General features: G+C 45.6%; 1 protein-coding gene across 2 annotated transcripts in view; it reads right to left on the bottom strand.

Annotated features, from left to right (window-relative positions):
• CHCHD3 (coiled-coil-helix-coiled-coil-helix domain containing 3) overlaps nt 1–8565 on the bottom strand; it is a 263740-nt gene extending 255175 nt beyond the window's left edge. For both annotated transcript variants that reach the window (XM_006120346.5, XM_025183231.3), the window contains exons 1-2: nt 8406–8565; nt 2759–2870 (exon numbers count right to left, since the gene is read on the bottom strand). In XM_006120346.5, the coding sequence (XP_006120408.1) occupies nt 2759–2870; nt 8406–8489 (196 nt within the window). In that variant the 5' untranslated portion in view covers nt 8490–8565. The remainder of the gene's footprint in view (nt 1–2758; nt 2871–8405) is intronic.
• Nucleotides 8566–25753: the final 17188 nt, after the last annotated feature.

Here is a 25753-nt window from a genome sequence, read left to right as displayed (position 1 = left end):
CAGAAACAGTCACTTAATCGAAATCAGAAGTTCTCAAATTGTGGATTGGAACCCCAAAGTAGGTCACAACCAGTGTTACCTATAAGCTGTGCACTTGGGCAACAACCCATGAGAGATTAAGATGCCACACAGCTGACCAGCAGAGTGCCAATAGCTAGCAGCATATGTTTTTACTGGTGCTGTACATCCACACATGCCTCAGTGCACATAACAAAATTGATGCAGCACATGGATGAAAAAAATTAGAAGGAACACTGGTCAAAACCTCATTTTAATGGGGTTGCCAGGGCTGGCTCAGACTTGTTGGGGGTCTAAGGCCAAAACCCCAGAGCTTTGGCCCTGGGTGGCAGGGCTCAGGTTACAAGACCCCAGCATGAGGAAGAAGCTTCTAGTTTTGCCTCCCAATCCAGGACCACCAGACTCAGGTGTTAGCCCAAGGCTGGACTCTCCTCTTGGCGTTGTGTAACAATTTTTCTCAGAAGGGATTTGTGGTACGACGAAGTTTGGAAACCATAATCTAAAAGAGTGGTGGTTGTTGTTAAAAATGAAAGTATATATACACAACAATGTGAGTTTTTCTAAGCTTGCAAAGAGTCAAAGTGAATTTGAAATCTTAGGAGTTCAATAAAAGAAAAAAAACTGTATTTGTTCCCCCAGCCTACCACACAAAGAAGACATGAGAATTGTGGAATTACTAGCTGCCAATCCTGTGCACAGATTACAACTCTAAATTTCCCTTTTTTCATAGTTTTCTAAACAAGAGACTCCCATTGTCAATACTTGTTTCGTTTTCTGTAACTGCCCACAATTGCAGTGAGCAACAGCAATGAAAATTATTACTTTTTTTTTTTTTACAGGGGTATGTTAGCAATGTAGTGGTATATAATTTAGGCTACGTCTAGACTGCAAGCCTCTTTCGAAAGAGGCTTTTTTAAAAGATACGTTTAAAAAAAAGCCTCTTTCGAAAAAGAGCATCTAGACTACAACCAGTACATTTGAAAAAGCAAGCCATTTTTTCGAAAGAGAGCACCCAGGCAGTCTAGATGCTCTCTTCCGAAAAAGCACAGTTTGCATTACATAGCGCCTTTTTCAAAAGAGCTTTTCGAGAAAAAGGCATTATTCCTCATAAAACGAGGTTTTCCACAGTCGAAGAAACTGCTGCATTTTTTCGATTTACTTTTGAAAGAACTCAGCAGCAGTCTAGATGCAAGGGAATTTTTTTTTGAAAAATTGCCATTTTTTTTTCAAAAAAAACCTGTAGTCTAGACACACCCTTAGAGATTAACTCAAAGGAAAGGGTACCATTTCAGTCAAAAGATATAAAGTGTAGCCACTGTAGTGGTCATTTTTAAAACAGTAACATAGCACACAATGTCCCAAGAACTCATTATTTTAACTCAACTGGAGAGTAGTGGAGCTGAGGCAGGGCACCAGAGCCCAACAGGAAAGTTTCATACTGATTTCAACAAGGCACTGGACTATCAGGAGACCTGGTTTCCACTCCTTTCTCTATTAACGATCAGTGTGTGATACCAGGCACATCTACATGTCAAAGTTTCCCATTCGGTAAATTGAGGATTAGTCCTTACAAGGTCTGTTGTGATGCTTAATATTTGTAATACACCAGTACAGTAAATAAAAGATGTTACATTGATCTCTTTAAAACCTTGCCTCAAGGCCCATTTCTACGACAGTATCTGTAATAAGCTGGAAACCTACAGCAGCTAAGCTAATGGCTCCTGGGGAATACTGATATTAATATTTCGGGTATGTTTTTAAAATAAACACTTTTACTTGAAACCCGCTAATTATCACATGATGACTCCTATCACTGCCATTCTTGTCCTCTCCTCTTCATACATTAGTTGCATCTGGTCTCAACTCAATCCCAATTGCAAGGCCATTTTCACTATGTGTTTGTAAGGGATTTGGCACAATGGAGCCTTGATCCAAACTGGGGTGTCCAAGGTAATAGGAAAATACAAATAAATAATAATCCAAGTAATCATCATTTAGTACGAGCTACAATTATACTTGTTTTCATCAAGGCAAAGAGATAAAGTATCCATCTTAAAGCATATTCTGTGTCTCTAATAAAACAATGCTGGTACTCGTTTTAAATAAACAAAAACAGAACCCAAGAGCTACTTCCTGAACTAAAATTTTATTTTCTTTGCCTGAAAAAAAATATTAAATATAACTTGGAAAATGTTTAACCAGGAATATTTTTCCTTTTATGAAATCCTATACAACTTAGATACTAGGAATTCTTTTACTGAATATTCAGAGAAAGTATATTAATCAACTACAATGCCCCACTTCTGAAATTTTAACTACTAAACAAAATGTTGAGTGAGAGAGGCCAGCAATGACAATGAAAATCTACATAATACTTCAACCATATAAAAGAAAAAGAAAGACAAATTTGAGTGTATTTTAGTGTCTAGACTAGACTTTTTCCTTGTTTTGTGAATGTTTCAGAAAGCATTTTAAAACATTTAGTGGTGAACAAGCAAAGCCAAGTCTATCAGTATTACTTGGCTTGGAGAAGATGGGATTATTGTCACTGTCAGGAAAGTATCAAATAAGCTAGCTTAAAAATTAAAATATTTTAAACATTTTGTGAAAGTGAGAGAGTGCTCAGCAAAAGCATACACCTACAGAGTCATTGCTACAAAGGGTAATAAGTTTAACATCACGATTTGAAAACTTTGTCATAATCTATTTCTCCCCCAATTCTCAGAAAGCATGGTCATACTTGCAGCACTTCCAACTGAGCCATGATCTCCAGATGCTGATTGTCGCTGAAACTGTGGCCTTGCTGTAGGTGAAGAAGGCTCCTTCATACGATCAATGACATTCTCAGACAGCTGGAAAAGAAGTAAAACACAGCATCATAAAACACTATGCCAAAAAAAAAAAAATCAAACCACACAATAAAAACCAAACTCCTAAAATTTTAACTGAAGATTTAAAATTAGCTTTGCAAAGCAATCAATAGGTGTTCCACCCCCATCCATTTCTTTCTTCTTCTCTAGACAGAGCCTGAAGGAATTTGTAAAGATGGACAACGTAAAGGAGGGCATTCTGGGCTTGTTATATAATATGGATAAAAAGCAACAGGTTGGAGTTGATCTGGGCAAAAATGATAAAAAGTGGAAACTGCATAGAAAACTTAAGTTCTGTATTTTTGATATGTTGTTTCAAATTTATCTACCAATTTCTTTATTCTTAGTTATTTGGATACTAATCAAGAGTCATATTTTGTATTTGCATAAAGCATAGCCCAAAGGAACCTTGACCCGATGGGGGGGGATGGGAGGGCGGTCTCTAAACACTATCAAAATACTGACAGCAAATGTAGTCATCAACTACTATAACATCAGCATAAGCACAGAATTCTCACATTTGTTAACAGTTTCAATGAATAACATTGACATGGTAACAAGCAATGAATACAGAAATTCAGGCTAGTCTGTAACAAGTCTAATTGAGCCCTGGGAAATACTTGACAGTAATATCAGAAAAATGAGTGGTAATATAAGAAGTTAAGTAGGTTTACACTGGCAGTTTGGCTACAACACAAGGGTCTTACAGGCCAAGTCCTATATGCTGAGCTAAGGCAAAGTTAGTATCTTTGTCTGGGACCTTTTAGTCAAATAAACAGTTAGCTCACACATAAGAACATAAGAACGTCTGTACTGGGTCAGACCAAAGGTCCATCTAGCCCAGTAGCCTGTCTGCCTACAGTGGCCAACACCAGGTGCCCCAGAGAGGGTGGACTGAAGACAACGATCAAGCAATTTGTCTCCTGCCATCCTTCTCCAGCCTCTGACAAACAGAGGCCAGGGACACCATTTCTATCCCCTGGCTAATAGCCTTTTATGGACCTAACCTCCATGAAATTATCTAGCTTCTCTTTAAACTCTGTTATAGTCCTAGCCTTCACAGCCTCCTCTGGCAAGGAGTTCCACAGGTTGACTACACGCTGTGTGAAGAAGAACTTTCTTTTATTAGTTTTAAACCTGCTACCCATTAATTTCATTTGGTGTCCTCTAGTTCTTCTATTATGGGAACTAATAAATAACTTTTCTTTATCCGCCTTCTCCACACCACTCATGATTTTATATACCTCTATCATATCCCCCCTCAGTCTCCTCTTTTCTAAACTGAGAAGTCCCAGTTGCTTAAACCTTTCCTCATATGGGACCCGTTCCAAACCCCTAATCATTTTAGTTGCCCTTTTCTGAACCCTTTCCAAGGCCAAAATATCTTTTTTGAGGTGAGGAGATCACATCTGTACACAGTATCCAAGATGTGGGCGTACCATAGTTTTATACAGGGGCAGTAAGATTCTGTGTCTTATTTTCTATCCTTTTCTTAATAATTCCTACCATCCTATTTGCCTTTTTGACCGCTGCTGCACACTGAGTGGAAGTTTTCAGAGAACTATCCACGATAACTCCAAGATCTCTTTCCTGATTTGTCATAGCCAAATTAGCCCCCATCATACTGTATGTATAGTTGGGGTAATTTTTCCCGATGTGCATTACTTTACACTTAACCACATTAAATTTCATTTGCCATTTTGTTGCCCAATCACTCAGTTTGGTGAGATCTTTTTGGAGTCCCTCACAGTCTGCTTCTGTCTTGACTATCCTAAACAGTTTGGTATCATCTGCAAACTTTACCACCTCACTGCTTACCCCTTTCTCCAGATCATTTATGAATAAGTTGAAAAGGATTGGTCCCAGGACCACACACGTCCAGGACCTTTCACCCAGACAGCAAAGACAACTTGCACATATTTGGGACCTATCACCTGGACACAGGGTAATATAGAAGGACTTTTCATTGGGGGCTTCCAATAAACTTAGTAGGTACATCATTACTTAGAAAAACCCAAAATAACAGGTTAAAACTAGACTGAGTAATGAGGTAAGACAGAAATAACAAATGCGACAGACAATCACAAAAGTACCATGGTAACGAATTGATGTAAGTAAGCTGAAATCAATGATACACAGAACTACAGGAAAAAGACCCTTCACCATCAGTACGGTGAAGAAATACAAATAAGGAGAAAAGAAAACATCCCCTAACAACGTCAGCATTCCATCTTATAAAAGTAGCAACCCAACCTAGGGTCAGTAGAAGATCGAGTCCTTGGGAACAATCGCCACTGGTGACAATGAGGAAGATGATAGCTAACACCTAAGACTGTTCTAGAAGGAATGGTGTGAATATATGGAATGGAAATAAAGATGTACATTCCCTATCTGTCTTGTGAAATTAGGGTGTTTGCGACTGTGCTAAATGTATTAATAAACTAGACTTGTAAACATACAAGAGGTCCTATCATGTGAGTGTTGCAACTATGCACCTCAGGGTTCCCAACCATAGAATAATTGAATACTGGGCCTGATCCCAGGACAAAGGACCTGTCAGCCCCAAAGGTGGTAAATGGAAATTCAAAATTAATCCGAGATCAGGCAACACCTCTTTATCTTGTTGCCCCAACGTACCTGTTTAGGAAAATGTAGAAAACTTTATTATTTACTTCTTGATCTGATTTTCCTATGAAAAATAGGTTGTGGCTAATTACAGTTTAATTTTAACTTTATCGAAATACAAAAACAAATTGCATAGCTAGTAAAACCTAATCTAAAATTGATACAAATTCTTAACTGAATCTCCCCAATAAATCTTTGATCAAATATACACTTGAAGATTTAAAATTATCCCATTTCCTTATTTGCAAGGCTTACTCAACCTCAAACCAGCTATGACTCTGACCCTCTATTTATATGCTTAATTTTACTCATGTGAGTGTTACCACTGAAGCTGGGGATATTCACCTGAATAATAAAGAACTGCTTAAGCATTTGCAGCATTGGGGAACAGCAAGTAAAAAGAAGATTCTAAGTCTGCTTGATAGATAAAAATATAAAAACAGTATGAACTGCATTTGTCCATCTCCTTCCTAAATGCATCTGACCCCACACTGCTGTAATTCCCAATACTTTAAAACCAAGTTTTCTATACCACATTTCCCAGCATCAGTGCAGTCTCACTAACAATTAGGGATGTAACAGTACAACCATTTAAACAGTTAAATGATAAGCATGAGCTCATCAGTTACCCTAACAGTTACACACCTCAAACCCCACGCCAGGGTGCCAGCTGCCACCCCTCACTGCTGGCTCTGTATCAGAAACCACAGAACAGGGCTGGGAGCCGGTACGCATCGGGAGCAGATTTAAAAGCTGGTGCCTGGTACACACCAGGTCCCAGAGGAAAAGCTGCAGCCTCACACTGCTGCAGCAAGAGGTAGCAGCCAGAAGGACAGCAAGTGGGAGCTGGGACAGCCCAGGAGCTGGCTTGAAAATCAGCTTCCAGCATGCAGCAGCTCCTGGGAAGCTAGCTCCCTGCCTCCCACCTCAACACAGTGGGCTCTGCAGTATAGAACGTATACTGCAGAGCCTGCAGCACAGCCTGCTTCCTTGGAGCTGGGTGGGGCAGTAGCAGGTGCGCACCAGGAACTGGCTGCACTGTGGGCTCTGCAATATAAGCTTTATACTGCTGAACCCACAACATGAAACCACTAAGATTTTCAGGGATTACACGGTTACCAAATTAACCATTTTAACATCCCCAGTAGCAATAATGTAAGAGCAACTTTAAACAAGTTCAGGTACTTAAAATACCAGAAGTTCATTGGATGATGGAAAAAAATGTATGGCTTCTGTTCACTGAACTGCAGTGATGGAGACTACTAGATAACTAGCAGAGGGAAAAAGCTTATGTGCAGCACCAAGTATCCCTGTCTGTTCGTAAGCATTCTGTCAAGTGAGTACCAGAATAAGGCAACTTGTTGTCACCCAGCAAGAACCCTACATTGCTTTGTCTAGTAAAACTTTAATCTTCTGATGCAGAGAGCAGTCACTTCAAAGAAAAATCTTGTGTGCCTGTTTATAGTTGACAGAATGAAAGAGGAGCAAAATAGTAAATGTGGAAAGGGCGAGAGGGAAACAAGAAGAGAGAGCAAGCTCTTCAAGCTGAACATCCCTCCTCTTTTTATCGCTCTCCTATGAATTTTCTTTATAAATCCTGATGACAACGAGCTCACAACTCCGTTTGTGGGAACACTTCACAGCCACGCTCTTCTCTAAGCTTTATACAATGCAGCCAGCCTGAGCCTCTACCACAGGACTACCCAAGACGCGGCCCATTTGTTGGCGACCCACGGTGTGGTTTAGGTTTATACAGGACTCAACACACAGCCCACAGGTGGGATCCTCCAAACGTGGCCTCCACTGGGAACACATGCCACAACAGTGGGGCGTCTCCCAGGAGGGGTGAGCACTGAAAGACGCAAGGGGACAGGTTGGCTAGAACAGACGGGTACAGGGTGTCAGCGTTTCTAGCCCCCACGGAGGCGGCCTTAGGAGCACCAGGGCATTGTGTGAAAGAAGCTATTTGCATGTATATGCCACCACGCTTAAGTTGTGGCCCTCAGCATGTGCTGAGATCATCACTGGGGCCCCCGGGGCTTCCAAAGTCAAGGAGCCCTGCTCTATAATGATGAGATGAGAGGTCTCCGGGGCTGGGGTCGGGGGGGCGGGGAGGAGGATCGAGAGTAAGCCAGGGCCAACTGAGGAGCTGGATGAGGCTTCTAACCATTAGAGGAGTGAGGTTCTGGAACGGCCTTCCAAGGGAAGTAATGGGGGCAAAAGATCTATCTGGTTTCAAGATTTAACTAGATGGGTTTATGAAGGGGATGGTTTGATGAGATAACATGATCTTGGTAACTAATTGACCATTCATTATCAGTGGGAATAGGTCAATGAAGGGATGATAGGAGTTACTATAGAGAACCTTCTGGGTGTCTGGCTGGTGAGTCTTGCCCACATGCTCAGGGTTTAGCTGATCGCCATATTTGGGGTCGGGAAGGAATTTTCCTCCAGGGTAGATTGGCAGAAGCCCTGGAGGTTTTTCGCCTTCCTCGGTAGCATGGGGCACAGATCACAGCTGGAGAATTCTCTGCATCTTGGGGTCTTCAAAGTATTGGAAGGCTTCAATATCTGAGACATAGGTGAGAGGATTATTGTAGGAGGGGTGGGTGAGATTCTGTGGCCTGCACTGTGCAGGGGGTCAGACTAGATGATCATAATGGTCCCTTCTGACCTTAAAGTCTAGGAGTCTATGAGGCAGGGTCGGAGAAGAGGCGTGAGAGACGAGGGCACAGAGACAGGAGGGGGCAGGGGCGATAGATGGAAGGGGGGGTGCAGGGGCAATGGAGGAGGCAGCGGAGCAGGGAGCAGCTGGGGGCCGAGGCCCTGCCCCACAGGGACTGACCCCTGGGACCCGTGCAGCGGCCCATGGGGCCGGGGCGCCTCGCTCACCCGCACGCCCTTCACCACCGTGATATTCTCGTTCTCATCCGCCTCGAAGGTGACGCGCCGGGGGCTGCTCCCGCCGCCGCCCATCACGCCAGGCCACGACCGGGGACAGCACCAAGGAGACTCGCGGTCCCGTCTGCCAGCTCACCCCGCCCCAACACCACCCACCATTGGCCGGTCGCCGGCTACGCCCCGCCTCCCCCCGATACAAGCCTCCTTCCCATTGGCTACCCCGCGGTCACCATGGAAACCGCCCGGGAAAGGCAAAGGGTCCGGAAACTTTCTCCGCCGAAAACTTCCAGCGGGCGGACCCTACACATCCCAGAATGCACCGCGCCACGACTCCGCGGCCAAAAGCGGGGAGAGACCCGCAGTGCAGGCTGGGCCGCGCAGTCCCGTGGAACGCTGAGCAGTGCATGCTGGGAGCGATAAAGTGGCCCTGCGCCTGCATGGCACGCTGGGAAATGTAGTTCACTTGAGTTGCCCGGCTCCCATTGGCCGGTCCCTGCGGGGCTGGAAGGTCCCCCAGGCCTGAGGCAAAGGGCTCTGGGACATGGCCTCAGGGGCTGGGGGAGTGAGGGGCCAAAGACTCCTGCAGGGCCTGTCCCCACCCTCCAGGGCAAAGCGCTCTCTGGGAGATGGGGGTCCCCCAGCGCCTACCCCATTGGCCAGCGCTAGGAGGGGGTGGATGGATGGGAGGGCTGCCAGATGGTTTAACAAAAAATACCGACCCCCCCCCCCCCCCGCCAAAAAAAAGAAAACACCCGGAAAAAATTCTGTCGAGGGGGAAAAAAGGGTGTGGGGGGGAGACCAAACCTGTTAAGCAAAAAAAAAGGCGGGGGGGAGGCAAGGAGCCAAACTTGTTAAGCAAAAGTTGCACCGCTCCGTCCAGTTTGGCACCCAGCCCTCTCCCTGAGCCAGGCCCCCCCTACGGCCCCCCCATCACAATGCACTCACCCCTGTCTCAGAGCCAAGCCCCCTACTGCCCCCCCATCCCAATGCACTCACCCCTGTCTCAGAGCCAGGCTCCCAGCCCCCCCCCCCATCCCAATGCACTCACCCCTGTCTCAGAGCCAGGTCCCCCAGCCCCCCCATCCCCAATGCACTCACCCCTGTCTCAGAGCCAGCCAGGCCCCCCCTCCCCCTCACTGCCCCCCCCCCATCCCAATGCACTCACTCACCCCTGTCTCAGAGCCAGCCCCCCATCCCAATGCACTCACCCCTGTCTCAGAGCCAGGTCTCACAGAGCCAGGAGCCCCCCCCCCCCCATCCCAATGCACTCACCCCTGTCTCAGAGCCAGGACCCCCTACTGCCCCCCATCCCAATGCACTCACCCCTGTCTCAGAGCCAGGACCCCCTACGGCCCCCCCATCCCAATGCACTCACCCCTGTCTCAGAGCCAGGACCCCCTACGGCCCCCCCATCCCAATGCACTCACCCCTGTCTCAGAGCCAGGACCCCCTACGGCCCCCCCATCCCAATGCACTCACCCCTGTCTTAGAGCCAGGCTCCCCTACTGCCCCCCATCCCAATGCACTCACCCCTGTCTCAGAGCCAGGACCCCCTACGGCCCCCCCATCCCAATGCACTCACCCCTGTCTCAGAGCCAGGTCCCCCTACGGCCCCCCCATCCCAATGCACTCACCCCTGTCTCAGAGCCAGGACCCCCTACGGCCCCCCCATCACAATGCATTCACCCCTGTCTCAGAGCCAAGCCCCCTACTGCCCCCCCATCCCAATGCACTCACCCCTGTCTCAGAGCCAGGACCCCCTACTGCCCCCCATCCCAATGCACTCACCCCTGTCTCAGAGCCAGGACCTCCCTACTGCCCCCCATCCCAATACACTCACCCCTGCCTCACAGCCAGCCCCCCCAGCATCCCACCCATCCCAGTGCACCCCTCCTCCCCCTGAGGCAGGCATCCCCAGCATTGGGAGCCTCCGCTCCAATCAAATCTCCCCTCTCCCCCTCCGCAGAGCCAGGCATGGAGGAACAATCTGACTTTTAAAGTGGCTGCTCCTGCCACCCAGCCTGGCTTCCTCGGCTCGCATTGTAGAGAGAGGAAGGCATCACATGGCCAGCTCCCGGTCTCTGCTAGTCACGTGGGCCAGAGCAGTGTATACTCCGCTCCCAGCCCAGCCCGGAGCCCCCCTGGCGTGGAGCCCGGCAAGTGCCCTCTCCTGTTCCCCCTTCACTAGACTTTGCGGCGCTCCTCACTCCCCCGCCCCCGCCAGATGCATCAGGGGAAAATTGTCCCCACCGGGCTTCTTTTCCAAGGGAAACAGGAAATACCGGACATTACACATGTCCAGTATTTCCTGGGTTTTTTTTTTTACCAGACAAAGCCCGCAAATACCGGACTGTCCAGGTGAAAACCAGACACCTGGCAACGCTAATGGGTGGGCACAGAGTAGGGTTCCCAGGTATCCTGTTTTCAGCCAAAACATCCAGTGGAAAACTGGGAGACAGGGCATCAAAATGACAGGTGAAACTTAACCTTGATAAATGCAAAGTAATGCACATGGAGAAACAATCCAAACTTTACATATCAAATGATAGGGTCTACATTCGTTGGCACCCCTAAAAAGAGAGAGAGGTTTTGGAGTCATTGTAGATAGTTCTCCGAAAACATCCACTCAGTGGGAAACAGCAGTAAAAAAAGCCAACAGACCTTTTGGTAATCATTAAGAGGGGTACATAATCAAACAGAAACTATCATACTGCTTCTGTGTAAATCCATGGTATGCCCACATCTTGAACAGTCTATGCGGATGTGGTTGCCTCGTCTCAAAAAAAAAATATTGGAATTGGAAAAGGTACAGAAAAGGGCAACAAAAATGTTGAGAGGTATGAAACAGATTCCATATGGGGAGAGATTAATTAGACTGGGACTTTTCACCTTGGAAAAGAGATGACTGAGGGGGACACATAACTGAGATCTATAAAACCATGACTGGTGAAGAGAAAATATATAAAGAAGTGCTTTTACTCCATATAACACAAGAAGTAAGGGGTCACCAAATGAAATTAATAGTCAGCAGGTTTAAATCAAAAGGAAATATTTCTCCGTACAACACACAGTCAACCTGTGGAGCTCCTTGCCAGAGGATATTGTGAAGGTAAAGACAATAGCAGGGTTCAAGAAGATAAATTAACGAAGGATAGGTATTAGCCAGGATGGACAAGATTGGTGTCCCTAGCTTCTGTTGGCCAGAAGCTGGGAATGAGTGACAGGGAATGAATCACTTGTTGATTACCCATTCATTCCCTTCGAAGCACATGGCATCAGCCGCTGTCAGAAGAGTCTTCGTTCTGACCCAGTATGGCCATTTTTATGTAATCTTAGGACTGGCAGCTCTGATGAGCATTGCTGATGGGACCATTAAAAGTTTGGCTGTCTAGGCAGGTGCAGAGAGACTGGCAGACTCTGCCTGGCTCCGTGTGGCTCCTGGAAGCAGCCAATATGGTCCTCTGCCTCGATGGCAGCTAAGATACTCTGCACGCTGTCCTACCCCTCTTTCCCCCCCGCCACCCTGAGGGCCAGCTGCACAGCTCCATTGGCTCCCATTTGGTGAAGCCAACATTCAGAGCATCCCTGAGCTGGAGGGACGTCAGCCTCTTCCAGGAGATGGCTGAAGCAAGTGTCACCTATAGCCTGCCCTCTTCACCCTCTCCTACACCCTAACCTCCTGCTCTAGCTCTGTGTCTCCTCCTGCCTCTAAACTTCTTACAAGAGCCTGCACCACCTCCTACACCCAAAACCCTTACTCCAACCTAGAGCCCCCTCTCAAACTCTGAACCCCACAGTCCCACCCCCTATCCCGGAGCCCCCTTCTTCACCTCAAACCTTGTCCTTGCTGGTGAAAATGAGCGACAGAGCAAGGGTTGGGAAGGGCAAGTGATGTGGGGGTGGGATGGAGTGAGCAGGGGTGGGGCCTTGGGAAAGTAAATGGGGCAAAGGCTCCATTTTCTGAAATTAGAAAGCTGGCAACCCTAGAACAGGGTGTCCTGAAATGGTCCTCTCCTAACTCTGTTTTCCTGTGTGCATCCTCTGTAATGCCATGTTTTGTTACATCACCTCTCACTATTTCTCAGTCCACACATAAGTACCCTTTTTTATTGAAACTTTCCCATTTTACAAAATCTATTACTTAATTTTTACCAATTTTAACCTGAATTTTCAATTCAGCTGGGTTGACATCACAGCCCAGCTCCCTTCTGCTGAAGGAGAGAGGGGTGCTTGTCAACTGATCCAACATCTCTCTTTATGAAGTGGGCCCAGAAGAAGAAGGGAGAAGACACCCTCACCTCTTTACTTTTCTCTATTGATTGTTTTGTTTTTTTCCTGTCCTCCCATTCCCCAATATTAACTCAGAAAACAATATATTTTTGTAATAAACAGAGGTAGAAATTGTGAAATAAATAAAATCCAATTGCAAAGAGCCTTGTCTATCTTGTCTATACTGTGAGGCTACGTCTACACTGGCATGATTTTCCGAAAATGCTTTTAACGGAAAAGTTTTCCATTAAAAGCATTTTCGGAAAAGCACGTCTAGATTGGCAGGATGCTTTTCCGCAAAAGCACTTTTTGCAGAAAAGCGTCCGTGGCCAATCTAGACGCAGTTTTCCGCAAAAAAGCCCCGATCGCCATTTGTGCTGTCTACACTGGCCCTTTTGCGCAAAAGTCTTTCGGAAAAAGACTTTTGCCCGAATGGGAGCAGCATAGTATTTCCGGAAAAGCACTGACGATCTTACATGAGATCGTCAGTGCTTTTGCGGAAATTCAAGCGGCCAGTGTAGACAGCTGGCAAGTTTTTCCGCAAAAGCAGATGATTTTGCAGAAAAACTTGCCAGTCTAGATACAGCCTGAGGGTACGTCTAGACTGCATCCCTCTGTCGGCAGAGGGATGCAGATTAGGCAGGTCAACATTGCAGATTAGGCAGGTCGACATTGCAAATTAGGCAGGGATTTAAATATCCCACGCCTAATTTGCACTCTCACCAGGTAGCCTGTTCAGCACAGCATTTCTTGCTCTCCCTCTTAAACTTTCCTGTCTGCAGCTCCTGTCTGCTTGGTTTGTTACAGTCCAGTTTTCCAGTTTCCAGCCATTTGGGCTTTTTTACACCTTACAAATTACAGCCATCTAGTTGCACAGGTTGCTGCATAGCACAACATAGGTTTCTACCATTTTAATAAGCCTCAGAGGGGTAGCCGTGTTAGTCTGTAACTTAAACAAATAAAAATGAGTGGTCCCATAGCACCTTCAAGACAAAAAAAATTATATAGTGTCATGAGCTTTCATGGGCACAATCCTCTTCTTCAGATGAGTGTAGCAGATAAGTGATGCCTCTTGCTCCACTCATCTGAAGTAGGGTGCTGTGCCCCATGGAAGGACCACTCATTTTTAATTTTTGTTTACCATTTTTATGACAGCCCTCAAAGCCCATTATATTATTTATGGTTTGTATTACCACAGCCCCTAGGATCCCTAATCTTGGATTAGACATTGACCAAATGCAGAATAATTACCGCAAGAGATAAAAACAAGGGAACTCTACAGCCACAGCTGAGAGGCAGTTGGTGGTATAGCTGAAGCTATAGCTCTCTTATGCTAAGCTCCAAAGATCTGAGGTTCAAATTTGCCTAGTGGTGGTTACCCGTGAACTAAAGGGTTTATATCTACAAAATACAAGACAACAGGTGGATACAGATTGAAGAATTGTAAAGAAAAGGAGCTGGTCATTATTTGCAACTTTCCTGGAGTTGAGAGTTTCCAGGTGAAGAACCAATGTTCTGTTTCCAGACATTGTCTTAACAGTCCAGGACATACGCTTTTGATTTGATCTTCTTTTAAGAGACTCATTTCAGTTATAGAACCAATTGCCAATAGTATACAATATCTTTCCTTTCCAGGCTGCAGCATAACCTTCCATGTAAAAGAGGTGTGCCAGTGTAAAAGAGGCAGCTTTCCTTGCTTTTAATCAGGTGAGATGTGGGGTTTTTTAAAGAGGGATTTGAAAGAAAAGATGGAGATCGTGTATTATGTAATATTGTGGTTCCACTGTATTGTATAATAGATGCCAGGGATATAAGGACAGTCATGTAGCAGGAGGCAAGCTATACTGTACACACAGCTGGTTTCCAGGAAAATATGCTTTTTTTACCTCATTCTCCCACTATCCCTATTTGATTAATTCATCCACCCAGTGCCAAGATTTAGAGCAGAGATTGTCTTTTTATTAGATTTTTGTCCACCACCCAGAACAATCAGACCTCAGTCTTTTTACTGCGTCCTCTTGACACTACTGTAATACATTTAATCAAATAATAACAACTGTGATTTGGGGGTATCTTACATCTTTTTTGACCCTTCAGAGATCTACTTAAGTCTAATCCTGCCCTTCACAGCTACAAAAGGGCCTCCTATTTCTGCTGAAGCACTACTGAATCCCTCGCCCAGCAGGAAATCTGTCCCCATGTGTTTTTCTTTGATCACAATGGATTATTTCAACCTATGTCAAATGGGTCATTTCATTTCTTTGAAGAGATGTAAACATCATGTCGCTTGCCTCAACAGCACCTCTCATATGTCCTTGATATATTTTCAAGCAATTTTTATTTGGATGTAAAGTGTCTATCAGCCAACATTTCAGCAATATCCACCTTCCTTGGGGTTTAAGATATTGCCCAAGCATTGGCTGATAGCCACTTTACTATCAAATAAAAATTGCTTGAAAATGCATCTAGGACATATGAGCAGTTTTCTTGCAGTATGCAATGTGATGTTTATGCCTGTTTTTTATGGATGTTAAACCATGTCTCTGAAGGGGTACTATTACACACTTAGGACCCGGGTAATTGTATACATTATAAAGGAGTGGATGGACTATAGCATCTACCTATGTGGTATGTGAGCACTTGCTAACTAATTTCTTTACCTCACCAGGAATGTCTTTTCAGAGTCAAATTGTATTTATTCAGTCAGCTGTGTAACAATGACAGCAATTTCCTCCTCCAAATCAGGGGAATATGTTTTGGACTCTGTTTGAAGAGTTCTTTGTGCTACATATCTTAGAAAACGTTTGTGTATTTGGTGAATTGAAGGTTCTGGGTTGAAAAGTTCATTGTGTTTCAACAAGAGCGATTCCTTGCCACGAATGTTTATCCTCTCAATCTTATTCTTTCTGATTTGGGATCACTGACTATAGTAGTATATAATCATAGATTTCAGAAAAGCAAATTAAGGGCCAGAATATCCTTCCTATGGAAAAATTCAGGGAGACAGGGAAGATGGAGGAAACTTCTCTCTCATTTCCTCAGAACATTCTGGTGTGAGGGCAAAGTTCACCACTTGTGAAATGGGCAGGAGTGTGGGCCCCCAGAATCCAGGAATTCCCCAAATAGGGTTATCAGCATGGAGGGCCTTTTGGGCTATGGAACCCATTTTGTGGGGGTACCAGGGCCAACGATGGATGAAGGAAACTCTTGTGGAAAAGTATATATATAAAGAGTGTGTCTGTCTTTGTGTCTGTTTAAGAACTCCTCCTAAACTGTAAGAGCTAGGGCCACCAAATTTGATATGCAGCTTTCTTTTCTCCTGACTTAAAGAAAGGTCAGGGTTTGGTTGAGCCAGGACAACCAGAAGCACCAGGAAAGGGACTGGTTTCCGTAACATGGAAAGGGAGGGGCTGATGTTCAGAGGGATGAAATATGCAAGTGGCCAGCAGGGCTGGGGCTCTGCCATTTTGCCTGCCAGGAAACCAGTAAAGTCCCCCTGCTTCAGACCCTTCCCCCTTTCAGCCCTTGTCCACAGCTCAAGGTCCCTGGCAGCTGGGGGACATGAGAGGGAGAAAAAACACCCCTGGAGGCCGGGAGTAGGTTTGGGGGGATGGAGAAAACACCCATGTTGGCTGGAGGACTGCAGGGGAGAGAAAAGGCCTGTGCTGCATGAAACCACCTTCCCTGAGCCTCTCCTCACCTCCCAATCCTCACTCTCGCACCTCGGTTCCATCCCCAGCTTCCTACACACACCCCACACACGTCCCCAAGGCCCTGCCCTGACTCTTGCACCCCCTACTCCCGCCCTAAAGGACCCAGGCAACATGGGGTAAGACTGTTAGTTATTCATAAATATGGTGAAGTGACTTGCTATAGGAGGGTGTGCTGGCTTAGGAGCTAAATAGCTTCCAACCAATTTATATAATTGAGTTCTGATTGAAAGACCCTTGGCAGAGAAGGCCAATTAATTGGATGGAAATACAACTGAGGGGCTAATTGGGTGAAAGTATTCCCAGCAGATAAGACTATATAAGAAAACAGGAAGTTAGAAGTATGCAGAACTAGCAGTTGCTGTACCCTTCTCCAGAAGCAAGTAGGGAAGTTGGCTATTGATTATAAATATAATCTTGAAAAAGTCATGGTGGTGGCTGTGGTTACTTACTGAGTCTGTAAAGTACTTTCAGGGTACCACCTTATGACACTTGTCAAAGGTCACTCATCAAATCAGTGGTAGATCCAGGAATAGAGATCAAATCTCCACATTCCCAGGTCCTTTATCTGACTCTTAGGGTATGTCTACACTACAGCACTAATTCAAACTAACTTAATTTGAATTAGTTAATTCGAACTAAGCTAATTCGAACTAGTGCATCTAGACCAAAAAACTAGTTCGAATTAGCATTTTGCTAATTCGAACTAGCATGTCCACATTGAGTGGACCCTGAACCGAGGTGAAGGATGGCCAGAAGCAGTGCTGGCAGGGCATCAGATTAGGACTTAGAGCGTGGAGCTACTGTCTCAGGCTAGCCGAGGGCTGTGCTTAAAGGGACCTTAGAAAAGATGAGACTGGGGGGGAAATGATAGAGGTCTATAAAATCATGAGTGGTGTGGAGAGGGTGCATAAAGAAAAGTTCTTCATTAGTTCCCATAATAGAAGGACTAGAGGACACCAAATGAAATGAATGGGTAGCAGGCTTCAACTAATAAAAGAAAGTTCTTCACAAAGCAAATAGTCAACCTGTGGAACTCCTTGCTGCAGGAGGCTGTGAAGGCTAGAACTAGAACAGAGTTTAAAGAGAATTTAGATAAATTCATGGAGGCTGGGTCCATGGAGTGCTATTAGCCAGAGGGTAGAAATGGTGTCCCTGGCCTCTGTTTGTGGAAGGCTGGAGATGGATGGCACGAGACAAATGGCTTGGTCATTGTTTCGGTCCATCCTCTCCAGGGTCCCTAGTGTTGGCCGCTGTCAGCAGACAGGCTACTGGGCTAGATGGACCTTTGGTCTGACCCAGTACGGCCATTCTAAGCTCAGGGATCAGGGTCGGGGGTGTCATGGCTCCTTCCCCACTCTGGCATGATAAATGCAGAAGTGGGGGCCAGTAAGTGTACCCCAAAGCCTTATCTACCAGGCTTTGGTATAAAACTTCCCCCAAAATCTTAAAAAACCTAGATCTTGGGAATAAAACTTCTGCTGCCACCCAAATGTTGCTAAAGAAACCAGGGGAAAGATCATTTGGGAAGTCTCACCCCTAAAATAAAAATCAGGGCACACAATTAACCACTGCCAGGTTAATAAAAAGAAAGGAAGGAACTTTTATTATTACAACAATATTCCTGTTGCAAGTATAATGACTAGATAGGACGGTAACAAAATATACTCATGGAGAAACTCCATGGGCCTAGAACTTAGTTACAAAAAAAAACCAAAACATCTTTTAAACAATGCCAGATCTCAGATCCCATACCCAATCCTTAAAACAATAAAACCTAACGAAACTACCTAAACTTTAGCCTACTTACAGAAAATGGAGAATAGTGTCTTGGAGAGAGAGAGACATGTTTGTCCCTCTCCGTAGCTGCAGAGAACTCACTCAGGGTATGTCTACACTACAACATTAATTCGAACTAACTTAGTTCGAATTAGTTAATTCGAACTAAGCTAATTCGAACTAACGGATCCAGACTAAAAAACTAGTTTGAATTAGCATTTTGCTAATTTGAACTAGCATGTCCACATTAAGTGGACCCTGAAGCGGGCTTAAGGATGGCCGGAAGCAGTGCCGGCAGGGCATCAGAGGAGGACTTAGAGCGTGGAGATGCTGTCTCAGGCTAGCTGAGGGCTGTGCTTAAAGGGTCCTGACCCCCACCCCGGACAGACAGTTCTCAGGGGTGCCCCGTTGCAAAGCAGTCCTGGCTTGGATTGCCCGGACTACCCACACTGGGCACATCACACCACTCGGCCATTAGCTCGGCTGCACTTGCCGCAGGCTGCCATCTGGGGAGAGGGGGCAATTGGGGGGCTGCAGGAGAGCTTCCACACCCAGAAGCCTGCAGAGCCAGCCCAGTCCTCCCCATCGGGGGCTCGTACCCCATTCCTCCCTCACCTCCTTCCACTTACCCTTCCCTAGCCCCTTTTCTTGATGTACAAAATAAAGGACAATTGTGTTCAAAAATGGAATCTGTCTTTATTGAACAAAACTGGGGGAGACTGGGAAAAGGAGGTGGGAGAGGGGAAGAGAGAGGGTGGGAGAGGGGAGGGCAACTACAATGATCAGGGGTTGGGAACAGGTCCCATATGAAGAGAGGCTAAAGAGACTGGGACTTTTCAGCTTAGAAAAGAGGAGACGGAGGGGGGACAGGATAGAGGTCTCTAAAAGCAGGAGTTGGGTGGAGAGGGTGCATACAGAAAAGTTCTTCATTAGTTCCCATAAAGAAGGACTAGAGGACACCAAATGAAATGAATGGGTAGCAGGCTTCAAACTAGTAACAGAAAGTTGTTCTTCACAAAGCAAAGAGTCAACCTGTGGAACTCCTTGCTGCAGGAGACTGTGAAGGCTAGAACTAGAACAGAGTTTAAAGGGAAGTGAGATCAAGTCATGGAGGTTGGGTCCATGGAGTGGTATTAGCCAGGGGGTAGGAGTGGTGTCCCTGCCCAAGGTTTGTGGAAGGCTGGAGAGGGATGGCATGAGACAAATGGCTTGGTCACTGTCTTCAGTCCATCCCCTCCAGGGTTCCTAGGGTTGGCCGCTGCCGACAGACAGGCTACTGGGCTAGATGGACCTTTGGTCTCACCCAGGACGGCCATTCTAAGCTCAGGGCTCAGGGTCAGAGGTCTCACTGGACCACCCTGATTTTCATGCAGACCTGCTCCTGGGTGGCCAGGCTGGCAGCTCTCCTGCCCTAGACGGCCACTTTCCTGTGCCTGGTGCGGAGGTCGTGGATGAGGTCCACGATGGCCGCACTAAACCAGGTGGGCGCCCGCCTCTTGCGGACCTGGGTAGGCTCCCGGGAGCCGCCAGCCTGGTCCCGGGAAGAGGAGGAGGGCTGGGTGGCAGCGGGTGGCTGGCTCGAGCCGTGCCACGTGCAGGGTCTGCTGGCTGGGTGCTGGCAGGCTTGCACCTGGCACGGACACCGTAGCCAGCCCGTGCCCCTTTAAGGGCTCCGGGGCCGGGAGGGGGGCAGAAGAGTTTCCCTGGTGGTGCCCAGAGTGGCCACCAGGGAAAGCTGGGGAGGGCTAGCCTCCCACTAGTTAGAATTAAGTGGCCACACAGCCCTTAATTCGAACTACTTAATTCGAACTAGGCATTAGTCCTTGTAGAATGAGGTTTACCTAGTTCGAATTAAGCACTCCGCTAGTTCGAATTAAGTTCGAACTAGAGGTTTGTATGTGTAGCGCCTATCAAAGTTAATTCAAACTAACGTCTGTTAGTTCGAATTAACTTTGTAGTGTAGACATACCCTCCGATACTACTGTGATGGGATGGATCACAGAGATCCCCTTGAGACTGTCACCTGATCAGCTGGTCACATGACTGAGTCCACCTACCTGCCCTCTGGGGCACCCCACTACCCCATCTTGCTGAGCCAGAACCTCTGGTCTCCCCAGCAAAGGCACAGAGTTAGGATCACAGCCCATAGCAGATCAACTCAGCTACTGAGAGCAACTCATCTCCAAGGAGGTTCAGTCACAGGGACTTGCCACAGCACCAAGATGCACTATGCATACAGTTTATAGGGAGTGAGCTCATAAGATGTTCACCCCCTTCTTTCAATGAAAGAGAGATATGCACAGCTGTTGTCACACACACACACACACACACACACCAGATAACAATTATTTACACTGGGTTTATTGATAAACAAAAGTGATTTTAGTAAGAATAAGATATAAATGGTTGCAAGTGACAGCAGGCAGATCAAAGTAAGTTATTAAGCAAAATAAAACTCAACACACCACCTAAGTCTAATATACTAAGAAACTTGTTACATCCAATACTGTCCCCTGTTCAGCTATAAGCACACAGCTCCCAGCCATGACAGACCGTTTCCTGGTAAACCCTGTATCCTTCTCCCGCTTAGAATTGAACTCACCTCCAATTACTAAGTCTATAGGTTCCTCCTTCCCCAGTGGCTTCTTGGATCCCCTCGCCTCTTCCAGAAGGCCACCTTCCTTGGTATCTCGCAACTCACTCCCTGATTGGTTCCCTGCCTATAATAGATTTTGCACAAGACAGGAATCCTTTGTGTTCAATTTCAACGCTTTCACTCTCCCATGGAAAAGTACATCCAAAATGGGTTCCAGCATCAGGTGATCTGTCCACATGTCTTGACAAGACCAAATATTTTCCAGTCTTACTGAAAAGCAAGGGTATTCACAGATCATTGTCAGATATACTAGGTCATTAAGTTCCTGGAGTACTACTAATGGCCTTTATTAGCACATATAGACATATACACAGGTTTATCTACTATATATTTTGAAGAGTTTGTTTGTTTGTAGATTTGCTTGTGCCAAATAAAGTCATACTTTGCAATTACCTACACATACCAAATTTTGCATATACAATCCTGCCACTTGAATTAGTTGAGTGCACTTCCTTTTACAACAGAATATGCTGGGTGAAAGGTTTAAATAATTGTTTTTGGTTTTCATTGGAAAAAAGTCATGACTATTCTGATTAGAGTTCATAAAAATATTTGCTAACAAAATTAAATTTGCATCGCCTGTTCAACTGTCATTTTAGTGCAAAGACAATTTTAACTGTTACAAATCACAACATAATTCAAATTAGTTATGGAAAGAGTAATGGAAGCTTTACGAGTTTCTGATTCAAATTTACTATGTATGGTAATTATTCAATAAAATGAATCATGTTTGAAGTTGAAATCCTACCAATTTAAAAGTGTTCTTTTACTTTCCTTTTGCAGGCGCATTAATAACAAATTCTATTACATGCATTTAATTTCTTAAACTTTCCTGTAAGTGTAATCTACGCACAATAACTTTACCCTGTCAATAATGGGCCTCGCCTTTGTATTTCTAACTTCCAATACAGGAATGATACACCCACACAAATAGAACACACACATTCAGGTGATTATAAGCTCTCCAATGATAGATTACATGCTACATTTTGCATAATGCATATCTGAGGTAGGCGTATTCATATTCAAAAATATATTCCATAAAAATATGGGAGTGCAGTGTTCCAAGAACCTTGCCCTCATTCCCCCCCACTGCTAAAAAGTGACTAGCGTAGAGCATTGTAATAAAAATAGTATTAACAATCAGCACAAACCCACAGGAGCCTACCAATTTCTGATGGAACTGTACCTATTTTTGAGGTGCATGAGCAGAAAGGCAGTGTCAAATGTATAAACTTACAATATAATCAAGTATTTCTTAAATTGCTGTGTGGTAGATAAATTAGCTTAATTATTGCATTCCCTTCTTGTGATGTTGTATGTTAAGTTACCATTAAGCATGCTTTTATAGCCAGATTATAAGCCATTTGGATCCATCATTAAGAAATGCTGCGCCCCCCCCCCCCCCCCCCCGCTTCTTCTGACTTAGCTCAGGAATCATCCTTGACTGCATATATTCTTTTGAGTTAGGATTTGTTCTCAAACCACATACACAAATGATAGGTTCTAAGCTGAGTCCAAAGAATGGTGAAAGCCAGCATTGCCAGCCAATTACAAACAAATAAACCCTCACGAGTCCAGAAATAAGTTGCCATGAAATGCCAAACTACGGCCTCAAGATTTTATGAAAAGCTATGAAAACAGATGATAGGTGAGGTGACTTATGAAGGCTCATTTCACTTCCACCGAGTGTCAGGTTTTATTCTGCAGAGCATCATCCTGGCTGGTCTTTGTTGCTGCAGTGAGCATGCTGCATTTCAGTGCTATAGAGCTCTGCAGTTAACCCTATGTAAAGATGTGCTTCTGCAGGAAATATTCAGCATGAAAAGATTACTGCAGTCTCAGCATGGGCGGGCAGGTGATGTAGGCAAGAGAAAGCATTGTCCTCCCAAAACTGCCTGTACTGCCCAGCCCCCCAGGACAACGTGGGGCCGTGCAGTGTGGCTCCCCCGGTGGACGGGAAGGCTGGGGCCACACCATACACCTCCCGCAAAGGCCAGGGAAGATTGTTGAAGAGGCATGACCTGGGGGAAAGATTGTAGCTTTGGGCAGAAGTGGTGGGACTTTGGCTTGCTTTCCCCACTGGGCCATCACCTGCCACTCATGAGCCTTGGTTAGGGTTGCCAGGTGTCCAGTTTTGAACTGGACAGTCCAGTATTTGAGCTTTCTTTTGGGGAAACAAATTGAGAAAATAGAAATGAGAAAATAGAAATGTCCGGCATTTTCTAAATAAGATGTAATGTCGATTGTGATGTAATATCAAGTGTGTCCGCTATTTTTGTTGAAACCATCTGGCAATCCTAGCCTTGGTGTTTCTCGCTGACTCCACATTGGAAAGATCAAACTGGGACCTCTTGAGCTAAATGCATGAGCTAAAAGACACCTTTTTCTTAGCCAGATTTGTAGCAGGTTCATCAATCTCTAAGGGTATGTGTACACAGCAAAGTTATTTCAGAATACAGCACTCTTCTTCCTATTTCCCTTATTCCTCGTACAATGAGGGTTCTAGGAGTCGGAGTAAGAAGTCCTCCAGCTTGACAGTATTTTGACACTATTTCAAAATAACTGCCTGCTGTGTAGACACAAACTAAGTTATTTCGGAATATCACTTGTTACTTCAAAATAGTGTTGCAGTGTAAATGTACCCAGAGAGAAACAAAGGCCTACAACTAAAAACCAGTCAAACTTGAACCCTGTTTACTAGGCAGGCACTTTAGCCAGCTAAACCATGGTGCTCTTCCACACTAGGGCTGTGTCTAGACTACATGGCTCCGACGACGGACCCATGTAGATTAGGATTATAGGCAAAGGCAAATGAAGCCACTATTTAAATGATCGCGGCTTCATTTACATTTACATGGCTGCCGCGCTGAGCCAACAAACAGCTGATCAGACATCCTTCTTTGGGTGAGCTTTGCAAACCTAAAATAAAGGCCTGTTTCTGCAAAATAAAGGCCTGGTTCCCCTCTATTCAGCACTGGTGAGGTCACATCTGAACTATTGCATCCAACTCTGCGCCTCCGTTACAGAAAGGATTGGAGAGAGTCCAGCGAGGGCAACAAAAATGATGAGGGGCTGGAGCACACGACCTATGAGGAGAGGCTGAGGGATTTGGTCCTATTTAGTCTGCAGAAGAGAAGAGTGAGGGGAGATTTGAGAGCAGCCTTCAACTCCCTGAAGGGGGGTGTCATGGCTCCTTCCCCACTCTGGCATGATAAATGCAGAAGTGGGGGCCAGCAAGTGTACCCCAAAGCCTTATCTACCAGGCTTTGGTATAAAACTTCCCCCAAGATCTTAAAAACCTAGATCTTGGGAATAAAACTTCCGCTGCCACCACCCAAATGTTGATAAAGAAATCAGGGGAAAGATCATTTGGGAAATCTTACCCCTAAAATAAAAATCAAGGCACACAATTAACCACTGCCAGGTTAATAAAAAGAAAAGAAAGAACTTTTATTATTACAACAATATTCCTGTTGCAACCATAATGACTAGATAGGGAGGTAACAAAATATACTCATGGGGCTCGTCTACACTGGCCCCTTTTCCGGAAGGGGCATGTAAATTTCATGAGTCGTAGTAGGGAAATCCGTGGGGGATTTAAATATCCCCCGCGGCATTTAAATAAAAATGTCCGCCGCTTTTTTCCGGCTTTTAAAAAAGCCGGAAAAGAGCGTCTACACTGGCCCCGATCCTCCGGAAAAAGCGCCCTTTTCCAGAGGCTCTTATTCCTACTTCAAAGTATTCCTACTTCCTACTTCAAAGTAGGAATAAGAGCCTCCGGAAAAGGGCGCTTTTTCCGGAGGATCGGGGCCAGTGTAGACGCTCTTTTCCGGCTTTTTTAAAAGCCGGAAAAAAGCGGCGGACATTTTTATTTAAATGCCGCGGGGGATATTTAAATCCCCCGCGGATTTCCCTACTACGACTCATGAAATTTACATGCCCCTTCCGGAAAAGGGGCCAGTGTAGACGTAGCCATGGAGAAACTCCATGGGCCTAGAACTTAGTTACAAAGAAAAGCCAAAACATCTTTTAAACAGTGCCAGATCTCAGATCCCATATCCAATCCTTAAAACAATAAAACCTAACGAAACTGCCTAAACTTTACCCTACTTACAGAAAATGAAGAATGGTGTCTTGGAGAGAGAGAGAGACATGCTTGTCCCTCTCTGTAGTTGCAGAGAACACCCTCAGAGACAAAAGGAGAAAGGGAAAAAAACCCAAATTCCTTTGTCCCAGTTTGAAAAGTCCCACCTACATTCCTATTGGTCACTCCACCTGGCTAGGTGTAGTTAACCCCTTAATCCCCAGGCTGCTGGCTAAACCTCATAATCATGACAGGGGGTTCCAAAGAGGATGGAGAGAGGCTGTTCTCAGTGGGGACAGATTACAGAACGAGGAGCAATAGTCTCAAGTTGCAGTAGGGGAGGTCTAGGTTGGATATTAGGAAAACTATTTCCCCAGGAGGGTGGTGAAGCACTGGGATGGGTTCCCTAGGGAGATGGCGGAATCTCCATCCCTAGAGGTTTTGAAGTCCCGGCTTGGCAAAACCCTGGCTGGGATGATTAGGTTGGGGTTGGTCCTGCTTTGAGCAGGGGACTGGACTCAATGACTCCTGAGATCTTTTCCAAGCCTATGATGCTGAGCACCCTTCACTCTCATTGACTTTCCTGGGAGCTGCATGCACCTTGGGATCAGTGCCTAAAATCACAGCATTGTGCCATTTTGCTCTTCATGCTTAAGGCTTCTGCTTTGTTCCTGTTACCGTAAGGCCAGCAGCAGCTGGGTTTTTGAAGTATGGCCTGCAGCAGCCCTGCCAGGCGCAGGTAGCCGCTGGTATCCCCGAGACAGCCGCAGATAGAAAGCTAGGTAAGTCCCATCTGCACGCTTTGCTTTCATGAATCTTCATGGTTAATGACCTGACT

Source organism: Pelodiscus sinensis, chromosome 1 (genome assembly GCF_052426305.1).
Source record: "Pelodiscus sinensis isolate ZL-2025 chromosome 1, ASM5242630v1, whole genome shotgun sequence".
NCBI classification, from domain to species: Eukaryota; Metazoa; Chordata; order Testudines; family Trionychidae; genus Pelodiscus; species Pelodiscus sinensis.
The sequence above is the reverse complement of the archived record's forward strand: the minus strand, read 5'-3'. Positions and strand labels throughout refer to the sequence as shown.